Here is a 21,883-nt window from a genome sequence, read left to right on the forward strand (position 1 = left end):
CTACATATAGGAGAAGATATATAGATATATTGCTTGGCATATGCTTGAAATATACACAACTGTCATAAGCACTCCTTGTAAATCCTTGGGCTAACATAAAAGAGTCAAACTTCTTGTACCATTGCCTAGGGGATTGTTTTAAACCATAGAGACATTTCTTGAGCAAGCACACTTGCTCTCTTTTCCCCTTAACCTCAAATCCCTTAGGTTGTTCCATTAGAATGTTTTCCTCTAAGTCTTGATTAATATTTCTTCTTAATCAATTAATGATATAAATATAGAGACTTGTCATTTTAATCTAGATTTATTACTTGGTTAAATGTTATAGTTACTCAACTAATGTATCACTTAGTCGATTAACTCTTTGGTTGTTCAAATAATGTTATTCCATCATATATTCGAGTAAAACAAGTATATAATCAATTAATCCCCTTAAATGTTTAGGTCTTACTTGATTAAAAGAAAAAAATGAGTTGAGTATAATACTTGTTAATTGTTACTCAACTAAACATTTCCTTACTCGAGTAAAACGATAATTACTCTATTAAGCTCATACATTTGTTGATTAATTTTCAAGTCACAACATATCTTATTATCAACACATTCTATTAATGATATTATTATAATAATTTAAAGTTTGATAATTTTATGTTAAATAATATTTTTATAAATTTATGAATAAATTTATTAATGCATTTATAAACAACATATTCACGAGGAATCAATAATTAAGCTTGCTTGCAACTCTCTAAATAATCCAACTCGCAAGTCTATAATCAAGCCTGTTTGCGAGCCTATAATTGAGCTAGCTTGCAAGTTACCTAATCAAGTTTTATTGAGCTCAAGCTTGGTGATGCAGCGTGTAGCGTGAGTGTGAAAAAAAAACACCAAAATAAACTCTTGAAAGAACAAACTTCAATGGCCGAAGTTTGGCTTTCAAGAAGACGCAAAAACAAGACTGTTTTGCTAAGAAAACCCAAATAGGTCGCTGAAATTTGATTGATTAAAACTTGATTACAAACTCTAGATCCTAGGCATATTTATAGTATTTGGCTAATCCAAATCCATCTAATATTTGTAAACAAAATCCAACTAGAATTCTAATAGAAATAAATCCTAAATAAAAGTCAACTAGAATCCTAATAAAAATAAAACCCTAACCAAACATGAAGTAGAATCCTAAATCAAGTAGAAACATGAAATAGAATCTTAAATCAAGTAGAAATATAAAGTTGAAATATAAAGTAGAATCCTAAATCAAGTAGAATTCTAAAACTTAAGAAGTATTAAAATAATATTATGACACTATTATTTTGGTGATAATGTTCCAGTTTGGTTGGGTCAGCCTTGGGCCGAGTCTTGATTTTAAAGTTAAGCTCAAGCTCAGCTCGCTTACCTTAACGAACAAATTCAAACGAACTTTTAATGAACCGAGCACTGAGCCGCTAGTTTGAGAGGGATGAAGTTGAAGGCTTTTGCAACAGTAGAAAAGTCGAACTGCGATGCTGATGATAGAGAACAGGATCGATGCATAGATGAAGAACTGCATTGGTTGTGATTTTCTGCCATTGACGTCGGTCTAAGGCTCTGATACCGTGAAGCAAGAGCTTCAAGGTAGTAATGAAGAATGAAAATAGAAGAAAGATTGAGAGAAAACACAAGAGGAAGAGAGAGGAGTGTTCTTGAAAAAAATATTGCCTTTCTCAAATAGGAATAAGAATTAGCTGAGTATTTATATTCAGCTAATCCTTCTTAACAAACAACTTGCAAGTTACGGCAAATTGAGCAACTTGATTACAACAAACCACTATTGTTAGAATCGTGCGATTCGTGATGCGAATCGCACGATTCGACTCGATTCAATGAGAAATCGAGTCGAATCCGTAGGGTGAATCGATATTCCCCTAGAATCGACCATGAATCAGAAAAGCATCGAACGAATCGGAAGAATCGAGTGAATTGGACGAATCACAAGACTGTTTGTAATGACCTTACTATCCAAACTAAATTCATTATACAAACCTTCCGACTATATGGCTTCCTTGATTGCATAACAAAGATGAGCTGTGAAACATTAAAACCTGAAACGTCGGGAGCTGAAAACCAAACAGAGAAGGATAAAACGTTGTTGCTACTTGCTGCATATGAGCATGATGCCATTAGCTGAAACGTCAGAAGAAGCAAAGACATGAGCAGCGACTGCGAGACTTCAAGCTCTGTAACTTTTGTTCAAGCCTTAAGGTGCGTTCACTACGTTGCTTTCTTCTTTTGCTGCTGCTTCTTCTTTGCTTTATCCGAAATTACACGACTATACAAGTCTGTCTTAAAAGTTAAACCAGCTAAGACTCAGGTGTAGGCGTTGCTTAGCAGCTTTTGTTGACTTTGGGTTGTCACTGCCACTGGTCAAAAATAAAAGCAAGCTCACTATCAAGCTACCAGCTGGCAGCTGCTTTTGTTGACTGTAGAGACCAGAAGCAAGCTTACTACTTGCCAGCTCCAGCTGCTTTTATTTTGTTGACTAATCTTTGTCAATCTATTGTATTTTTTATTTTTTTATTTTTTTTTCCTTTGCTCTACAGTGAGTGCAACTGCTACGTCTCTTATCTTATTTCCTTTGATTTTTTTTGGTTTGTTTTTAGCTTTCTAACTTTCTGTTATGTTTTGTTTTGATTTCCTAATCCAATTTCTCTTCAAATTTTTTATGTTTCTTTTAATTTTCAACTAGTTTATAACTTTATATTATTTTTAGTTTTATTTTTTTTATAGTATTCTACTGTTTTCTATTTCAAAAGTTTGACCTTATGTTGTTTTTCAATGTTAGAAGAAGAATATTACTTTCTTTCTCATGGCGTCAAGATCAAAAAAGGGATCTACAACAACAAAGAGTAATGATTCTATTTGGGAATATTGCTCTTGGATTAATGGAAATAGAATGAACTTAAAGTGCAATTATAGTGGACTTGAAAGATGGGGAGGGATAAATCGAATGAAACACCATTTTGCGGGTGATCATGATAATGTGGCTCCTTGTACACAATGTCCGGATAATGTGAGGGAACTTTGTATTCAGATCTTAGGAGAATTAGAAAGACAAAAAGTGAATGAAAAAGAATGTTTCCAAGAAGAAGAGAAAGAAGTTCAAATGGTAGGAGGAAAAATAAAAACTAGTATGGATGCCTTTGTCACTAAAGGTAAAGGGAAAGGAAAACAGCAAACTTTAAATGCAATGGTTAAGAAAAGGGAGCCCGTTGTTCATAGCATTTGTAGATTTTTGTATGGACATGCATTGCCTTTTGTTTTGGTCAAAAGTCCCCTTTTTGCTTCAATGATGGAAGCTGTTGGTGAATATGGCAAGGGTTTAAAACTTCCTAGTTATCATGAGGCTAGAGTTACATTTTTGAAGAAGGAAGTTGACAATGTAAACTCAATGCTAGAGAAGTATAAAAAGGAGTGGAAAAGGACCGGTTGTACTTTGATGTCGGATGGGTGGACGGATAGGAAAAGTAGGTCTCTTACAAACTTTTTGGTGAACAGTCCAAGTGGAACGGTTTTTCTTAAATCTGTTGACACTTCAGATGTTATAAAAGATGCACAAAAATTATTTGAGTTGCTTGATTCATTAGTGGAGGAAATTGGGGAGGAAAATGTTGTTCAAGTGGTGACTGATAGTGCTTCGGCCTACGTAGCTACGGGTGACTTGTTGATGGAGAAAAGAAAAAAATTATTTTGGTCTCCTTGTGTAGCACATTGCATTGATTTGATCTTGCATGATATAGGTGGGTTGCCTATTTTCACAGATACAATAAAGAAGGCTAAAGAAGTTTATGTATATATTTATAGACATGCTTGGGTCCTTAGCATGTTTAGAAAGTTCTCTAAGAAGAGAGAGTTGAAGAGGTTGGGAGTTACAAGGTTTGCCACATCATTTCTTACATTAAGGAGCTTTGAGGAAAACAAGATTCCTCTTAGGGCTATGTTTGCATCGGAAGAGTGGGCTAAAAGTCATTATGCTTCTAAGGTGGATGCAATTAAAGTGGGAGCAATCTTGTTATCCCATGACAAGTTTTGGAAATCGGTCAAGTATTGCTTGAAGTGTGTAAGTCCACTTGTTAAAGTTTTAAGGCTTGTTGATGGAGATGTGAAACCGGCAATGGGATACATATATGAAGCGATGGATAGGGCAAAGGAGCAAATTGCACAAAATTTCAACCATCAAAAGATAAAGTATGAGCGCATTTGGAACATTATTGATACAAGATGGGATTTGCAACTTCATAGGCCACTTCATGCAGCTGGATATTTTCTTAATTCCAAGTGAGTTTCTAAAATCATATTTTTAATTTCCTATAACCAACAGTTCCTTGTATATGCTTTATTGTTTCTTACTTGTATGCATTTTTTCAAAGTTTCAATATGATGAGTCTTTTAATGCGGATATAGAAGTTAAAGTTGGTTTGTACAAGACAATAGAAAAGATGTATTTGGATATTGAAACAAGACTCAAAGTGGATGAGCAATTAGAAAAGTTTAAAAAAGGAGAAGGATTGTTTGGCATGAGCATGGCTACCTTAACAAGAGATAAGAAGCAACTGGGTATTATTTTGATTTAAGTTTGCATTTTCAAATTTCAATTGCTAGCTCCTTCAAACTAATTAGACTAATTAGCCTTCTATTTTTCTGTCTTAGCTTTATGGTGGGAAAGCTATGGGGAAGAATGCAAAGAGTTACAAAACCTTGCCATACAAGTTTTGAGTCTCACATGTAGTGCTACTGGATGTGAAAGAAATTGGAACACATTTGAGCATGTCCATTCCAAAAAGAGAAATCGTTTAGAACAACAAAGATTAAATGCTCGTCTTTGTGAAGTATAACATTCAACTTGAAATGAGGCAAGTCAAGAGGGAGAAAAGAGATGAAAATTATGATCCTATTTGTTTGAGTGATATGGAGTTTGATGATGAATGGATCACCAAACAAGAAAACCCTTGTTTACCTGAGGATAATTCATGGATGGATGCTAATGAATGCTTTGAAGATGATGGAGGTACTCAGCCAAGTAATAATAGAAGATGATGGAGGTACTCAGCCAAGTAATATCTATATTCTATACTTTATAGTTTCCTACTTTCTAAAACTAAGTTAATGTGTTTGTAACTTTGTGTAAGTTTGAGTTAAATTCTAATATGTTATATTGTATAATATGGGGCCAAGGAACTTGAAGCTAGATAGAAAAGGAAAAGGAAAAGTTGTTGAAGACAAAGTGGAAGAAGAATTGGATTTAGAAATGATTGATGGTGAGGAAGATGTAGAGGATGGAGAGCAAGCAGATTTGGCTACATGTGAAGACAAAGAAGATAATGAAAATGATGAAGATGATGATGCTCTTCAATTTGAAGATGAATATGATTGATAATTAGTGAAGATTATGGACAATGGAATTTATTAGTAGCCTAATAGTTATTTTTTTCTAGCTTGTTATTTTGAAAGTGGTATGATTTGGTGCAATTTGAATTTAAAGGTAATATGAATATATTTTTGGTATAATTTTAATATATTTTATTTATTTTATATGGATATATATTATTTATATTTAAAATTAAAAATGTCTACTGAATCTTACGATTCGATTCGATTCTCGATTCACGATTCAAAAAATAAGGATTTCGATTCTCGATTCGAATCTCGATTCAACAACTATGCAACAAACTAACTGAAAGCAACAGAATGTAAAGAGTATTAACAAAATCCTAACCGTAGCAGTCAAGTTGTATTCTAACAAGAATTTACAGCAACTATAAAATCAACTTAGAAATCAGACCCAAAAATCTCTTCATTGATGCAAAATAAATGTGTACAACATTCTCTTTTAAGGAGAGGATTACTAGCAAAGAAGGAAAGAAGTAATTGACAGCATCCTACCATTATTATCTTTCTATATTTACATGATATTTACATAGAACACTGATCCTAGAATATTCTAGGATCAAGGTTAGATCAGCACAATTCCAGCACTCCCCCTCAAGCTGGTTTGTAGATGTCTTCCATAGCCAGCTTGCCAATAAGTTTATCAAACTGCTTCTTGTGTAAACCCTTAGTTAGAACATCAGCAATTTGTTCTGTTGTTGGAAGGTATGGCATGCATATTATTCCAGCATCGATCTTCTCCTTAATGAAATGTTTGTCCACCTCTATATGTGTTGTTCGGTCATGTAATATTAGATTATGAGCTATAGAAATAGTAGTCTTGTTGTCACAATAGACTTTTATAAGTACAGAGTGAGAAAATTTCAACTCTTCAAGTATTCATTTGATCCACATTCCCTCACAAATTCCATGAGCAACAACTCTAAATTCTACTTCTGCACTACTTCTAGCCACCACATTTTATTTTTTACTTCGCCAGGCGATTAGGTTTCCCCCAACAAAAGAACAATAGCCTGAAGTAGATCTTCTATCATCAATACTTCCTACCCAATCTGCATCAGTGTAGATCTCAACTTGCAGGTGACCATGTTTCTTGAACATTAGCCCTTTGCCAAGTGTCCCTTTAAGATATCTTAGAATTTTGTAGACTACCTCGAAATACTCTGGCCCTGGTGAGTGCATAAATTGACTTGCCATACTAACTGCAAAAGCAATACTAGGCCGCGTATGAGACAAGTAAATTAACTTGCCCACAAGTCTTTGATATTGTTCCCTGTTCTTCACTTCTTTAGCTTTAGCAGCCTGTAGTTTCACATTAGGCTCAATGGGAGTCTCCGACACCCTGCAACCGAGTAAACCTGTCTTTCCAAGAAGATCAAGTACATATTTTCTCTGATTGACAAAAATACCTTCTTTGGATCTTGCAAACTCCATTCCAAGAAAGTATTTTAGAATTCCCAAGTCCTTAATTTGGAACTCCTTTGCAAGTTTCTTCTTGAAGGCTGCTAACTCTGTCTCATCATCACCAGTTAAAATAATGTCGTCAACATAAACAATTAAAATTGCAACTTTACCATCTTTTGAGTGTTTATAAAATATAGTGTGATCTGCTTGACTCTGAAGGAAGCCATAACTGGTACTTTCCAAAGTGTTTAAATCATGCTCTCAATGACCGTATAGAGATTTCTTTAGTCTACATACTTTGTCGCTCCCAAATTTCTTTTTGAATCCTGGAGACAAACTCATGAAGACCTTCTCTTCAAGATCACCGTTAAGAAACGCATTCTTGACATCAAGCTGGTGTAGAGGCCAATCTGAATTTATTGCAAGAGACAACAGGACTCTGATAGAGTTTATTTTAGCAATAGGAGCAAAGGTCTCTTGATAGTCAATCCCATAAGTTTGGGTGAAGCCTTTAGCCACTAGTCTGGCTTTGTACCTATCAACACTCCCATCAGCCTTACACTTTATTGTAAACATCCACTTACATCCTACTATTTTCTTGCCTTTGGGCAGGTAGACTATGGCCCCGTTTGTTGCAGCTTAATTAAAGAAATTATAACTTCTAACTTCTTAGATTATAACTTCTAAAACTTAGAATAAGTTGTGAACTTGTTTGTTACAACTTCTCATAAGTTGTAGTTAAATAGTTGTGGTGTTTGATACCAGAAGTTGTAAAATAACTTATTTTTGTATAATTGTCCATAATACCCTTAATAGTCATAGAATGATAATTTAAAAATTAATTAGTGTATATGTATACGTTTCAAGTGTTATAAAAAAATTAATTAGTATATAGAGAGAAAGGGAGATGGCGAGAGAGAATAAGAAATTTGAAAATGGAGATGGTGGTGGAGAAGAGAGACCCTTGATTGCGTGGACAGAAAAGTAATTCTTTGTTAAAAATAGGGACAAAATTGTCAAAAAAATGTAACTGTTTAATCAGAAGTTGTAGAAGCTGGGGTACCCCAGCTTTGAAAAAGCCAGCTTCTATCCCTTCTTTCTAGTAAAAGGTATAAGTTAGAATTCTAAAAGTTAAAACAAACACTACATACCCACTTTTTTGAAACTAAAAGTTAAAAGTTGCAGCTTTTAAGCTGCAACAAACAGGCCCTATCTCCCAAGTGCCGCTTCGCCTTAGAGCATTCATCTCTTCTGTGACTGCTAATTTCCAATTCGGATCATTCAACGCTTCCTATATATTCCTTGGAACAAACAAGTGTGAAATCGTAGATGTGAAAGCTGTATGATTTTTTGATAGTCTATGGTAAGAGAGATATTTAGCAATAGGATGTTTTGTGCCACTTCTGACACCTTTCCTAATTGCTATAGGAATATCAAGATCAAAAATAGTAGAACAATTGTTAATATTTGAAGAATCAACTGGGGAACTATTGGGTACAATTGAAGGAAGCAAATTAGACATTGAAGTAGGATTTCTTGAACTTATAGTGCCATTGCTCAGGTTTTCAGACTGGTTTTGTGCATAGTTGACATTCAGGTCTTTGTTCCTTTGATGAAATCTCTGCCTAGTATAAACCTGAAGCTCAAAATTCAGATCGTGATGATCGATTTGTAGTACTTCTCTCCCTGCATGAGAAACCCCTTCACTTGGCACTAAAGAACCAGAATCTCCTAAGTGACCATTATTAGAAACATGTGGTTCTTGAGTAGGGCAAATTGCATTTGGGAGTGGGACAAAAACATCCCAAAAATTATTGTCAACTTCATGTGTCTCCCCCTGAAGAGAATTTTGGGTAAAATAGGATTGTTTTTCAAAAAACGAAACATCCATACTGATATGGATTTTTTTGGTATGAGGATCATAACACTTATAGCCTTTTTTATTTGAGGCATAACCCAAAAAAACACATTTGATAGCCCTAGGGTCAAGTTTGGAACGAAATTGATTAGGGATATGAACATACACAGTACACCCAAAAATTTTGATAGGAAGATCCGAATGTAACCGAGTGTTGGGAAAAACTTCTTTTAGGCACTCAAGAAGGGTTTTGTACTTTAACACTTTAGTGGGCATCCTGTTTATCAAATAGGATGTCGGATCTCTCCTTCTCAATCTCTCCTTCTTTCCACACTTCCTTCTCAATTTCGGAAGGAAACCTCCTATAAAATCCGAGTCTGACATTTGGTATCAAAGCCAAGACCTGGAGAGGTAATGGCTGATGGAACGCGCGCTAAACAATTGGAGAACCCACTGGATGCAATTGAAATTGGATTGCGACACCACCAGGAGCAGGTGGACGAGAGGTTGGAGACAATGGAGTTGGGAATGAGGCACACGCAGGAGGAGATCCACAGGAGTAGATCAGAATACACGGAATCGCTAGATCGCGCGATGAATGGCATTCGAGAAGAATTCGCGGGCCTCAATCAGCAATTCACGGCAGCTTTGAGCATGTTTGCGAGGCAACCGAACGCCAGCTTGCCAACGGATTTCCCTTCCAGACCGCCATCCGCCCCAATCCTGACTTCCCCGACGTTCCGTCCACGACATCCGGATCCAAGAGGTGGTGGAGATCCAGCTGAATTCGGCGAAGGTATGAATTACCGGTGCCAAGGAGGGACCAATCCATCCCATCCTGGTCCACGAATGGAGATCCCTGTTTTCGATCGGGAAAGGCCGAGGTGGTGGGTACGCAGGTGTGAATGGGTATTCTACCAGCATCGCGTCGCTGAAGGGGATAAGGTATGTTTGGCTTCTTCTTACTTAGACGATGTGGCAGATGCTTGGTTCCAAACGTGGAGCCATGGGAGAGGGGATTTGAGTTGGCCGGAGTTTGTTGGTCAATTGTGCCGAAGGTTTGGGGAGAAGAACCGATCGGATGTCATTGAGGAGTTCAACAAATTGGCACGATGGAGGATTATCAAACTAGATTTGAGGAATTGAGGGCCTTACTTTCATTGTCTCACCCATATTTAGATGAGGAGTATTTTGTTTCAAGCTTTATCAGTGGGTTGGAGGAGCTAATTAGGCCTACGGTTAAGATGTTGTTTCCCACCACAGTGGCCCAAGCAGCTGAACAAGCTCGCTTGCATGAGCTGTCGATGGAGACCTTTGCTAGGAGGCATAGGTTGTCATCCAAAACCAATCGAGAGGAGCACAACCTGGGGACGTATCCCTGGGGTAATACATCACATTGGCAGAGAGGGGGATCCATGGGGAGGACCAGTCCGCCTATCGTACAGCCCAAAAATCTGTCGGTAGATCAGAGGAGACAATTAGGCTTATGTTTCCGTTGTGGAGAGAAGTATGGGTCGGGCCATCAGTGCAAGAAACTCCTCCTCACTATGGAGGCACAGGAGGAAGGGGAAAACAAGGAAGCAGGAATAGAGGAGGAGGAGGATAGGTTGGAAAGGAATGAAGGAGGAGAAATCTCCACGCATGCTCTACAAGATCAAGCAGCTGGTAGAGTCATTAAGGTGAAGGGAATGGTCCGCAAAAGAAGCCTAGTGGTGCTGATTGACAGTGGCAGCACTCATAGTTTCCTTGATGAAACCACTGCCTACAGCTTACAGTGCAATCTGCAAGAAACACCTCCTCTCTCAGTACTAATAGCCAACGGAACTAAAATGGTCAGTCAACTAAGATGCTGGGGATTCAAATGGTTAATGAATGGGTAAGAGTTCTCGGCTGATCTGAGAATACTCAAACTGGGAGGGTGTCATATGGTGTTAGGGGTTGATTGGATGAAAACTGTGAGTCCGTAGGTGTTTGATTTCAACACTTTGGAGGTCACATTTAATTGGGAAGGACAGCAAGTAACCATTCACGGCAGTTAGGAAGTGGGAGAATGTAAGGAGGTGTCTGGAAAGAGAATCCAAAAGTTGTTGGATCAAGGAAGTACAACCGTGGGACAGCTACACTCCATCTATGCAATGGAGGTAGGGGGGAAGCTTGCAGGGAGTCCATCACTTGTCCCTCACAGAGACAAGTTGCTGGTAACCATGAATGGCCAGGTGCACCCTCTTAATCCTATTCACGATTTATTAATGGAATTTGAGGATCTGTTTGCCACTCCCCAGTCCCTTCCACCCCACCGAATACTTGATCACTCCATTCACCTTAAACCCAACAGTGAACCGGTTAATTTGAAGGCCTACCGATATTCCCCCATACAGAAGGCAGAAATAGAGAAACTAATACAAGAAATGCTGACCAAAAACCTTGTACAACCCAGCCAAAGCCCCTATGCTTCACCAGTCCTCTTAGTAAAAAAAAAAAGATGGATCATGGAGGTTTTGTGTGGATTATAGGCAGCTTAACTCTCTAACCATCGAGAACCAATTCCCTATTGCTAGATGAATTAACCGGAGCATCCATTTTTTCTAAACTATATTTAACCTCCGGTTACCACTAAATCCGTATGAACCCCCTAGACTGCCCTAAGACTGCTTTTAGAACCCATCAAGGGCATTACGAATTCTTGGTAATGCCCTTTGGCCTAACCAATGCCCCAGCCACTTTCCAAGCATTGTTGAACCACATTTTTGCTCCATATTTGCGCAAATTTGTCTTAGTATTCTTTGATGACATCCTCATATATAGCTCCACCTTAGCACAACACCTAACCCACCTAAAGCTGGCATTTCAGATCCTTAGATTTCATAAACTATATGTGAAGAGGTCTAAATGCTCATTTGCAGAAGAGAAGGTGGAGTACCTGGGCCATATTATATTAGGTCAGGGAGTGAGCACCAATCCACACAAAATTGAAGCAATGAAGAGCTGGCCACGTCTGAAGACACTGAAGGAATTGAGGGGTTTCCTAGGCCTGACTGGGTATTCCATGGGGTGATAAGCAAGGCACCGACTAATCTATTGAAGAAGAACAGCTTCCAGTGGGGCTCGGAAGCAAAGGAATCCTTTGAAGCTCTCAAGGCAGCCATGACTCAGGCCCCAACACTAGCCCTTCCAGATTTCTCCAAGGAATTTATCTTAGAAACAGATGCATGTGATACTGAAATAGGGGCTGTGCTTAGCCAAGAAGGGCGACCGGTGGTGAACCTAAGCCAATCATTGGCTCCACATCATCTGGGTCTCAGCATCTATGATAAAGAGCTGTTGGCCGTTCTAATGGCGATGGAAAAATTGAGGTACTATTTGGAGGGCAAGAGGTTCACCATTAAAACCGACCATGAGAACCTCAAATTCTTAGCTCACCAACGAGTTCATAATTAGTTATAGCGGAAAGAAATTACAAAGCTCATGGGCTTTGACTTCGTCATCCTTTACCGACAAGGGAAAGAGAACAGAGCAGTCGATGCTCTGTCTCGGAGGGAGGGCTCAGCCTCTTGCCTTGCTATTTCAGCGTTAGTTCCAGATTGGGTGCAGGAAATTGCCCACAGCTACGACCAGACTCCGTGGATCAAGGATATACTCACCAAGCTAGCAGTCAATACCACATCGGAACCAAACTATCAGTTAAAAAGGGGACTTTTGAGGTTCCAAAACAGAGTGGTTATTGAGGATGACACTCAGTTGAAGCAGAAGATCCTACAGAGCCTGCATGACTCGCCTATTGGGGGTCACTCTGGGCTCAACGTCACTTACCAGCGGGTCAAACAACTCTTCTACTGGAAAGGGCTAAAACGAGACGTGAACCAGTTTGTGTTGGCATGCAGTACATGTCAGAGGTGCAAACATGAACAAATACCCTACCCAGGCCTCCTGCAATCGCTGGAAATTCCTTCGCAAGCTTGGGAATTGATTTCGATGGACTTTGTGGAAGGGTTACCGAAATCTGAGGGAGCGGACACTCTATTGGTGGTAGTCGACAAACTGACCAAATTCAGCCACTTCCTTACTTTGGCTCATCCGTTCATAGCAGCGGAAGTTGATGGACACAGTCTTTAAGATTCATGGCTTACCCAAGGCGGTTGTATCTGATCGTGACAAGATCTTCACCAGCCAATTCTGGAAGACTTTATTTCAGGGGTTGGGCATCAAACTACACCTATCTTCGGCTTACCATCCTGAAACGGATGGACAGACGGAAAGAGTTAACTAGTGCCTGGAAACCTATCTACGATGCCTTTGTATGTCCAAACCTCGTAGCTAGAGTCGTTGGGTGGCCTTGGCACAGTGGTGGTATAACACCAATTACCATACAGCACACAAACGAACCCCTTTTGAAGCTCTATTCGGGTATTTACCTCCCATTATTCCAGCAGTGATGCAGTACTCCCCCACCGAAACCTCGACTGACCTCTACCTGAAGGAAAGGCAAGAAGCTCTCCACTCCATCAAGCAAGAACTGACCCTCGCTAGCCAGAGAATGAATCAGCTAGCCGATAAGCATAGAACAGATAGACAGTTTGAAGAAGGAGAAGAGATTTATCTCAAGGTCAGAAGATTCCAACAACATTTGTTTTGCAAAGGACCAATGTCTAAGCTCAATCCCAAGTTCTACGGGCCATTCAAAATTCTAGCTAAGGTGGGACCGGTGGCCTATCGCCTGCAACTGTCAGACGGAGTGGGACTGCACCCCGTCTTCCACGTCTTGCTCTTGAAGAAATCAATCGGTCCTACGGAACTCACCAGTCAAACACTACCAGCCCCACTAGAGGCCATTGAAGACACAGGAGAACCACTGGCAGTGTTGGACAAACGCATCATATACAATGATATTGCGCCATTGACTCAAGTCCTGGTCCAGTGGTCACACCTCCACCCGGACAACACAACATGGGAGTATCTTCCCAACCTCCTACAGCGATTTCCAAGAAGCTCCGACCTCCTCTAATTTCTTGAGGGCAAGAAATACTTAGGGGGGTGGGGGGGGGAATTGTCATAGGCCGAGGCTATATGAGTAATTAGAATAGCATGGGCAGTATTGTAATAGTTAGGAGAGGAATAATTCAAATTCCTCAAGTGGACGCGCGCTGGGCAGTTAGTTACTGCCGCGCCACTTGTATCTTGCTTATAAATAATAGCTAGTCGAGGATGCGGAAACCATGTGAGGATTATTCCACAATTTCCTTTCCCTCCCTTTCTCAATTTGCTCTCATTTCTCTCCCTCCGATTCTAGAACTTACTTTCCCTCTCATCTCTTCTTCTCAATCTCTCCTTCTTTCTGCACTTCCTTCTCAATTTCGGAAGGAAACCTCCTATCAGATCCGAGTCTGACATATTCCACTTTTGATTTTTTGTGCATCAAATAAACCCAACACAGACGTGTATGATCATCAATAAAGGTAACATACCACCGTTTGCCAGAGTGAGTAGAAATTTTAGATGGACCCCAAACATCACTATGAATTATATAAAAAGTTTTTGATGCTTGGTAGGGTTTTGGTAAATATGTAGAACGATGATTTTTTGCCAAGATGCAACTATCACATTGAAAAAGTGAATAATCCATTTCTTTAAATAATTCAGGAAATAAACGTTTCAAATAGGTAAAACTAGGATGGCCTAGTCTAAGATGTCATAGCATAATTGTATCTGGAACAAGAATTGAACTAGTACTACTAAAGCCCTAAGCTTTTTTATTACCAGCAGAGAATCATCAAAGTAGTAAAGACCTTCAATCATCTTAGCACGCCCAATCATCGTCCCCAAAGTCTGGTCTTGAAATTCACAATGAGAGTCAAAGAAAGTAGCACGACAGTTAGAATCTTTGCATAGTTTACTAACCGACAAAAGATTGCAAGCCAGATTAAGAACACGAAGGACAAAAGTGAGATGAATATTCTTAGTCAGTTTAATAAGTCCTTTGCCGGCAATAGGTGAAAAACTACAATCGGTAATTCTGATTTTTTCATTTCCAGAGCAAGGAGTATAGGTATTAAAGAAATGAGAAGAACTAGTCATATGATCAGAGGCTCCGGAATCTATAACCCATGGAGAGAAATGAAGACAAGAACGGGCGTTAGGTTTTCTACCTATGTGTGCCAAGGAAACACTAAGAATACTAGATGAGGAATTGGATTTTAACAGCTGCAAAAGTTGATCAATTTGCTCTTTGTTAAAGGGACTAGTATCGACCCCATTGGCAGTAGGGACCCCATGGTGGCTCTTGTCTCCTTGCTTATTGCTCTTCCAATTGGCAGGTTTGCCATGAATTTTTCAACAAGTTTCACGAGTATGGCATGCCTTGTTACAATGGTCACACCAGACCCAAGGTCGCTCATTGCTTTGACGTTGGTAATTTGTAGCCTTGTAAGCAGTAGAATCAGCAATTAGGGCAGAATTTTCAAGTGACTCACCAGTGGCCTTTTTTTTCCTAGCATGACACTCCTTCGGTTTTCTTCTCTTCTAACTTCGGCAAATACGTCACCAATAGGCGGAAGAGGAGACCGACCAATGATCCTTTCTCGCACTTTATCAAACTCAATATTAAGGCTAGCAAGAAACTTGTAAATACGACTATCTTCAACTAGTTTATTGTGGTGGTTGCAATCATCTGTAGATTTCCGCTCATATATGTTGAAGAGATCAAGATCTTGCCACAATTGCTTCAAAGAATGGAAGTACTTAGTGACAGAATTATCTCCTTGTCGGATCTCTCCCAGTTTCAAAGTTAATTCAAAAACCTGAGATTGGTTCCCCAGGTCAAACACATCTGATTGACATTGTCCCACAATTCCTTTGCAGTAGGATAGCACATATAATTGGAACTGATATCTTCATCCATGGAATTGACTAGCCATGTCATTACCATGGAGTTTTCAGCATCCCAAATAGAATGGGATGGGTCATCTGCTGCAAGTTTCTTCTTGTCCCTGGTAAGATAACTAATTTTCCCTTGCCCTCGGATATATATCCGAACTGATTGAGACCAACAAAGAAAGTTATCACCATTTGAGCGGATAGTGGTGATTTGGACAGAATGGGTTGGCTGGGTTGTTGGCATTTTTGTTGGGATAGCAACGGCAGAGATTTCAGAGGTAACTTCGGACTTCGGACATGGCTGAGAAAGATTAACCTGGTTGATACGATCAGAAGCTGTTGGTGTAAGGGCAGCAGCGTTGGGAGGTGGAGATAGCAGCGCTAGAAGGAGATGACGCTGGGAGAAGGTAGCAGCGACAGTAGCGCTGGGAGGTGGAGATAGCAGCGCCGGAAGGAGACGACGCTGGGAGAAGGCAGCAAATTACTAGCGTCACGCTGGGAGAAGGCAACACAGGGATCGCGAGCGGTAGCACGGGAATCACAAGCGGTCAGCTGGGTCAGTGTTGTTTGGGGATGGCGACCGAGAGTTGCCAATGGAGAGGGGCTGACAGATTTGAGATCGGTGGCGACTAAGGGTTGCTGACAGAGAGGCGCTGGCGGCTTGGTGATTCCAGATGACTGATAGAGCAGCCTAGGGTTTTTTCACAGTTAATGTTTGTGATTTAATTTGGCTTTGATACCAACTTAGAAATCAGACCCAGAAATCTCTTCATTGATGCAAAATAAATGTGTACAACATCCTCTTTTAAGGAGATAATTACTAGCAAAAAATGAAAGAAATAATTGACAGCATCCTACCATTATTATCTTTCTATATTTACATGATATTTACATAGAACACTAATCCTAGAATATTCTAAGATCAAGGTTAGATCAGCACAATTCCAGCAGCCCTACAATCAGTTTCCTTGGAACCAATATAAGAGTGTTCCAGCCCGAATTGCCCAGTCGGAACTTCTTTGGCTGCATGTCGAGCGTAAAAAACCTGATCCAGACTAGAATAGATGCCAAAGGCACACGTCTCATCAGATGCATGAAAGATCTCTTCATTGCGACTTTCATCTCCGACATGATTTATGGCTGGAATATCTAATGAACCAATGTTTTTAACCAAGAAATCTTGGTCACCGGAATCTTGAGTTACAATTGACTGGTCCAATTCAGATTGTTCCTCATCTTCCTGTAAGTCAGAAGTATGAGGAAGAATTCCAGCTCCTGTAAAAATAGATTCTGCAGTGGATCTTGGAGGAAAATCCACTGGTAGGCTGGCCTGAAGCATTTTTGATAACCTAATCAAAAATTCGTCTAGCTTTTGGCCAAAATTAGCAAATTGTTCCTTGACTCCTTCGGTGTCTCCACTGCTCGCCTCTGAGACTGCCTCTAAGAATTGCCTGGATCCTCTTCTGAAATAGCCTCTAGGAATTGCCTGGATCTAAATTCATTCTCATTTGCCTAATTAGGCAGATGAGCCTCACTAGTTATCTGGGTACATGCCACCGATGCGTCATAACTTTTATGATTCACTCATTTATTGCTCTTTCCTCATCTTCTCAGCCATTTGTTTCGTTACATGGCCTAAGGCATGATCAGCCTTAGCTTCTTATATGTACTAATATTAGACTAGTTGTTTATTATGGTCAATATAATGCACATTAGGTTGGGCGAATTGCAACGGGTGATTAACACTGGATTTCTTCGTGCCTTGATCCATCCATGTGAAACCTATATTCTTTGAAAAGCTAGTCTGTTAGGTAAGTTTCAAGGGTTCTTACTTGTTAAACCTATCGCGTTCAGTTTTTAGAAATCTCCACTACTTATGGTAACAATGTCCATGCTTCCATTCATTATGAGAGAGTGCTAGACTAGTATTATGATCTATCTGGGCTTCTCGTCTGCTGGTCTTGTGAAAGTGCTTGAAAATCTTTGTTTTTCTTTCACTTCCTTCTCATTACCTATAGCAAAGAGGATTTGGATTGCATGTTTTTCAGCTAACTGATTGTTGGTGGTCAGGTACTATGACAACCCAGAACGTTTAAAAGAACTTGGTGGTATTGATATTGGAAAATATGTAGCTGGTGGTATTGTTGTTTTTAATCTTGATACCAAGCAAGTTAAATGGACTGCACAACTAGATCTGAGTACAGATACAACAAATTTTCGTGCCTATATATATTCTTCCCCAACTGTTGTTGATTTGGATGGTGATGGGAACTTGGACATTCTGGTCGGAACTTCATATGGCCTGTTCTACATCTTGGATCATAAGGGTAATAAACTGTGACTGATTACATTGTTTCCTTTTCACCTTTTATTCTATACTTTTATCATGCTTTCTAGTCTAGATATGATGCTCAGGAGGTTTTTCTCTTTAAGTACTCCATGTCCTTGCATGACTTTGTTACAAGTTGGTAATAACTTGTTTGATAACATAATATTCTTGATTCTGGATATGCATTTTTTTTATACGGTAAGCAGTTTGGGATGTTTTATTAGGTCCTGATGGGGTTTTATGATTATTTTTTTTTTTTGATAGGTAAAACTATCATTAAAGTGAAATCACTGAGAAGAAGGAAAATCCTGTACAAATAAAATAGTGTAAATTACATTGAGCACCCCATAGGTTTGGCAAAAAGACAAGGCCCCCCCTGACATATTAAAAATAACAGACCCTCCTACCGTTAAATTTGCCCTCATATTTGACCCTCATCTCTGTTTCTCTCTCCTCCCTCTCTCTTTACTCTCTGTCCATGGCCACTGGTCCAATGATCTTCTCGTTCTCTCTCTTTCTCTCTTGCACTCGCTCCATATCTTTGTATATCTTCAGAATCTGCAAGTACACTTGGTTTGATTTGCAGAGAAATTGAACAAAGTTGCTCAATTTCTCTACAAATCAAACCCGGTGGGGTTCAACATCTGCAAACCAAAGCCAAACCGCACTGCATCTTATTTGTATTTGACATCCCTACCTGTACTATACCAATGAGGTCAGATTGCATAATGCACACCAAAAACTAACTAAATATGGCTCCAGCACATCTCACGGCCACAAGGTAATGGCGGAGGAGGATGGTTGCCTTCTCCCACTGTGCTTTTGCCTGCCAATCTGGTACCGTGTGCTGTTCCACCCTAATTGTTGCACTTTAGTTATGAGAATTGAGAATGGAACCTAGAGTAGTTTTAAGCCAAAAAAAAAAGCACCTGATCGCAGCCTTCAATCTCCACACACCCTTTCATCTGAACAAATGCAGCCCAAAATCTTAATACGTCCTCCAAGTTTGTTAAACTAACTAGATTGCTGCCCCTTTATCTGTTGACTGTTATATTTTAAGGATACTTTTGAACAGCTCCTCGTGTTTGTCATGCTGTTTCTAAGCCAACTTTGTTGATTCCAAATCTGCTGATTCTTTTCAGATTCAGAGATGTTCGACTTTGAGAAGCCAGAAAGAAATTTCCCTTCAATGAACTAAAGTAGTAATCTTTCTACTTTGAATGGTTCATCAACTTCATTTTTGCTACATTTGGAACTAGGATTTGTGGAAGGAAAAGAAAATAAATGTTCAAAACTGCTTATGTAAAAGTCACTCCACTATCTTCTCATTTTCCATTCTATCAAAAACTTCTTGCTCCAAACAGATTTGAATTAACGTGCATGAAATTTGCAAGATCTGTTAGTGAGGTTCATATTTCATAAATCTTGATAGCCTGCATTAACACTGTCAAGATTGGCCAATAGAATAAGGATTCTTTTTAAAAGCTGTCACTGCAATTATCCACCATGTAATTGTGCTGGTTGTCTTTAATAGTCTTGTGATGGGCATTGTTTTTCATGCTGTAAATCATTTTTAAGTTGTGTGGTTTTCCCATGTTTAGTTCATTTTGAGGATTTGCAAACTGAGTTATATCTAATTTAGGCAAGGTGAGGGAAAAGTTTCCTCTCGAAATGGCAGAGATCCAAGGAGCTGTAGTTGCAGCTGACATCAATGATGATGGCAAGATTGAACTAGTCACTACTGATACACATGGGAATGTTGCTGCTTGGACTGCACAAGGAAAAGTAATTTGGGAAACACATCTTAAAAGTCTTGTTCCACAGGTAAAATTTAGCATCTTATTTCTGTTTTATTTTGTGTAATGCATGGATTGTCACAGTTGAATCCATAAATGAAATCTCAGTGTATGCCTTCGTACTTCTTTGAGGAATATACTTTTGTGTCCCTCAGGGTCCTAGTGTTGGTGACGTAGATGGGGATGGCCATACTGATGTAGTAGTTCCAACACTATCTGGAAATATATATGTTCTAAGTGGCAAGGATGGGTCAAATGTCCGTCCATATCCGTATAGAACTCATGGGAGAGTGATGAATCAAGTACTTCTTGTTGATTTGAGCAAACGCGGGGAGAAAAAGAAGGGTCTGACTATTGTTACTACATCATTTGATGGATATTTGTATCTTATTGATGGACCCACATCATGTGCTGATGTCGTCGATATTGGTGAAACTTCGTAAGATCCCTTGAAACCTCTTAACATATTTTTTACGCGTGAACTTATCTATTTACTTTCTTCGACTCTATATACTTGTTTTATTTACATGACAGATATAGCATGGTGTTGGCTGACAATGTTGATGGTGGAGATGATCTTGACCTTATTGTGACAACAATGAATGGCAATGTCTTCTGTTTCTCAACCCCAGCTCCACATCATCCTCTCAAGGCAGAATACAACTTAATTGTCATCTATTTTAGTATGGTTAAATTATTGTACCAAGTCCATTTATTTTAATTAAATATTGTGCATTTTTCAGGCCTGGCGATCACATAATCAGGGGCGAAATAATGTTGCAAATGGTTTTAATCGTGAAGGCATTTACGTTACACATCCATCAAGGGCTTTCCGTGATGAAGAAGGCAAGAATTTCTGGGTTGAAATAGAGATTGTAGATAGATACAGGTTTCCTTCTGGGTCGCAAGCACCTTATAATGTTACAGTAAGATGCATTTCCCTATTACATTTTGTTGGCCATCTCAGCCACTGCTTATTTCTGCTACATTTTGTTGGACACATCTCTGCAACTATTTATTCTTTTCCCATTCATCAGCTTTATATATGAACCATGCAGACAACCTTGTTGGTGCCGGGCAATTACCAAGGAGAGAGAACGATAAAGCAAAACCAGATCTTCACTAGTGCTGGAAAATACCGGATTAAGCTTCCAACAGTAGGAGTAAGGACCACTGGGACAGTTTTGGTGGAGATGGTTGACAGGAATGGACTATACTTCTCAGATGAGTTCACACTCACATTCCATATGCATTACTACAAGCTCTTGAAATGGCTTCTTGTCTTCCCTATGCTTGTGATGTTCGGTGTGCTTGTTATACTTCGTCCACAGGAGTCAATGCCCTTGCCATCTTTCTCCCGAAACACAGAGTTGTGATGATTAGCTTGTATACATCCGAGACAATCATTGAAGTTCACAGGAAGCAGATATTTGCATCGGCATCTCTGGCTCGGTGCCAGAAACAAACCCATAGTTGAGGTTCCAGCGTGTGGGAATGAGGATCATGATTAAATGTATCACAGGTTAATTTCATAGGAAATGAATGAGGCTTTGTGGGCTGAAACAGTATAGCAAATGTATGAGATAATGTTTAGCTATGTAACAGGTCTAAACTGAGATTTGAACATCTTAGTAACAACTGTGATATTTTAGGACCCATTTTGTTTCCCATTTCAGTGTCTGGTGTAACTTTGGCCGTTGTGCCTCTGTCAGGAACAGAGGGAAATTAATATTTATTGGCTAAACTGAATCTGTGTTCATACTTGGGCTAAAAGATTGTGTTAATACTTGTTCATTAATGGACTGGACTGAATTTCAATTTTCATCATCCCATGCAAAAATCCCAGCAGATGCCTTCTCTTACTTTTGTAAGATAATTTGTTCTAGTCAAATGTACTTCCAACTTCATGATCACCTTCTTCCCCGTAGACCTTTTAAAGTTCATCAAACAGCACACAAACTTCAAAATAGTTATTGCATTAATATGTTCTGTTTATCTATGACGTTATCATATTAATGTGGTCTCATTAACTTAATCATATATGTTTTTATTTGTTTAGATCGGTACGTATATAATGGTCGGTGAAGATCAAGAGTTTGATAAGATGAGACCAAGTTTGATGATCTTTTTATTCACTCGACTTATAATCATTAACCCAAACATCCTTGCATCACACAAGAAAGACAAGATTGGATGACCAAA

The 21,883-nt window shown here is 39.1% G+C and overlaps 1 protein-coding gene across 1 annotated transcript in view; it reads left to right on the plus strand.

Annotated features, from left to right (window-relative positions):
- LOC127788565 (protein DEFECTIVE IN EXINE FORMATION 1) overlaps positions 1 to 21,430 on the plus strand; it is a 41,815-nt gene extending 20,385 nt beyond the window's left edge. The window contains exons 8-13 of the mRNA XM_052317006.1: positions 17,627 to 17,883; positions 19,528 to 19,709; positions 19,837 to 20,120; positions 20,216 to 20,333; positions 20,425 to 20,607; positions 20,740 to 21,430. Of these exons, the coding sequence (XP_052172966.1) occupies positions 17,627 to 17,883; positions 19,528 to 19,709; positions 19,837 to 20,120; positions 20,216 to 20,333; positions 20,425 to 20,607; positions 20,740 to 21,057 (1,342 nt within the window). The 3' untranslated portion in view covers positions 21,058 to 21,430. The remainder of the gene's footprint in view (positions 1 to 17,626; positions 17,884 to 19,527; positions 19,710 to 19,836; positions 20,121 to 20,215; positions 20,334 to 20,424; positions 20,608 to 20,739) is intronic.
- Positions 21,431 to 21,883: the final 453 nt, after the last annotated feature.

The sequence above is a fragment of the Diospyros lotus genome, chromosome 13 (genome assembly GCF_014633365.1).
Source record: "Diospyros lotus cultivar Yz01 chromosome 13, ASM1463336v1, whole genome shotgun sequence".
Taxonomy (NCBI): Eukaryota; Viridiplantae; Streptophyta; class Magnoliopsida; order Ericales; family Ebenaceae; genus Diospyros; species Diospyros lotus.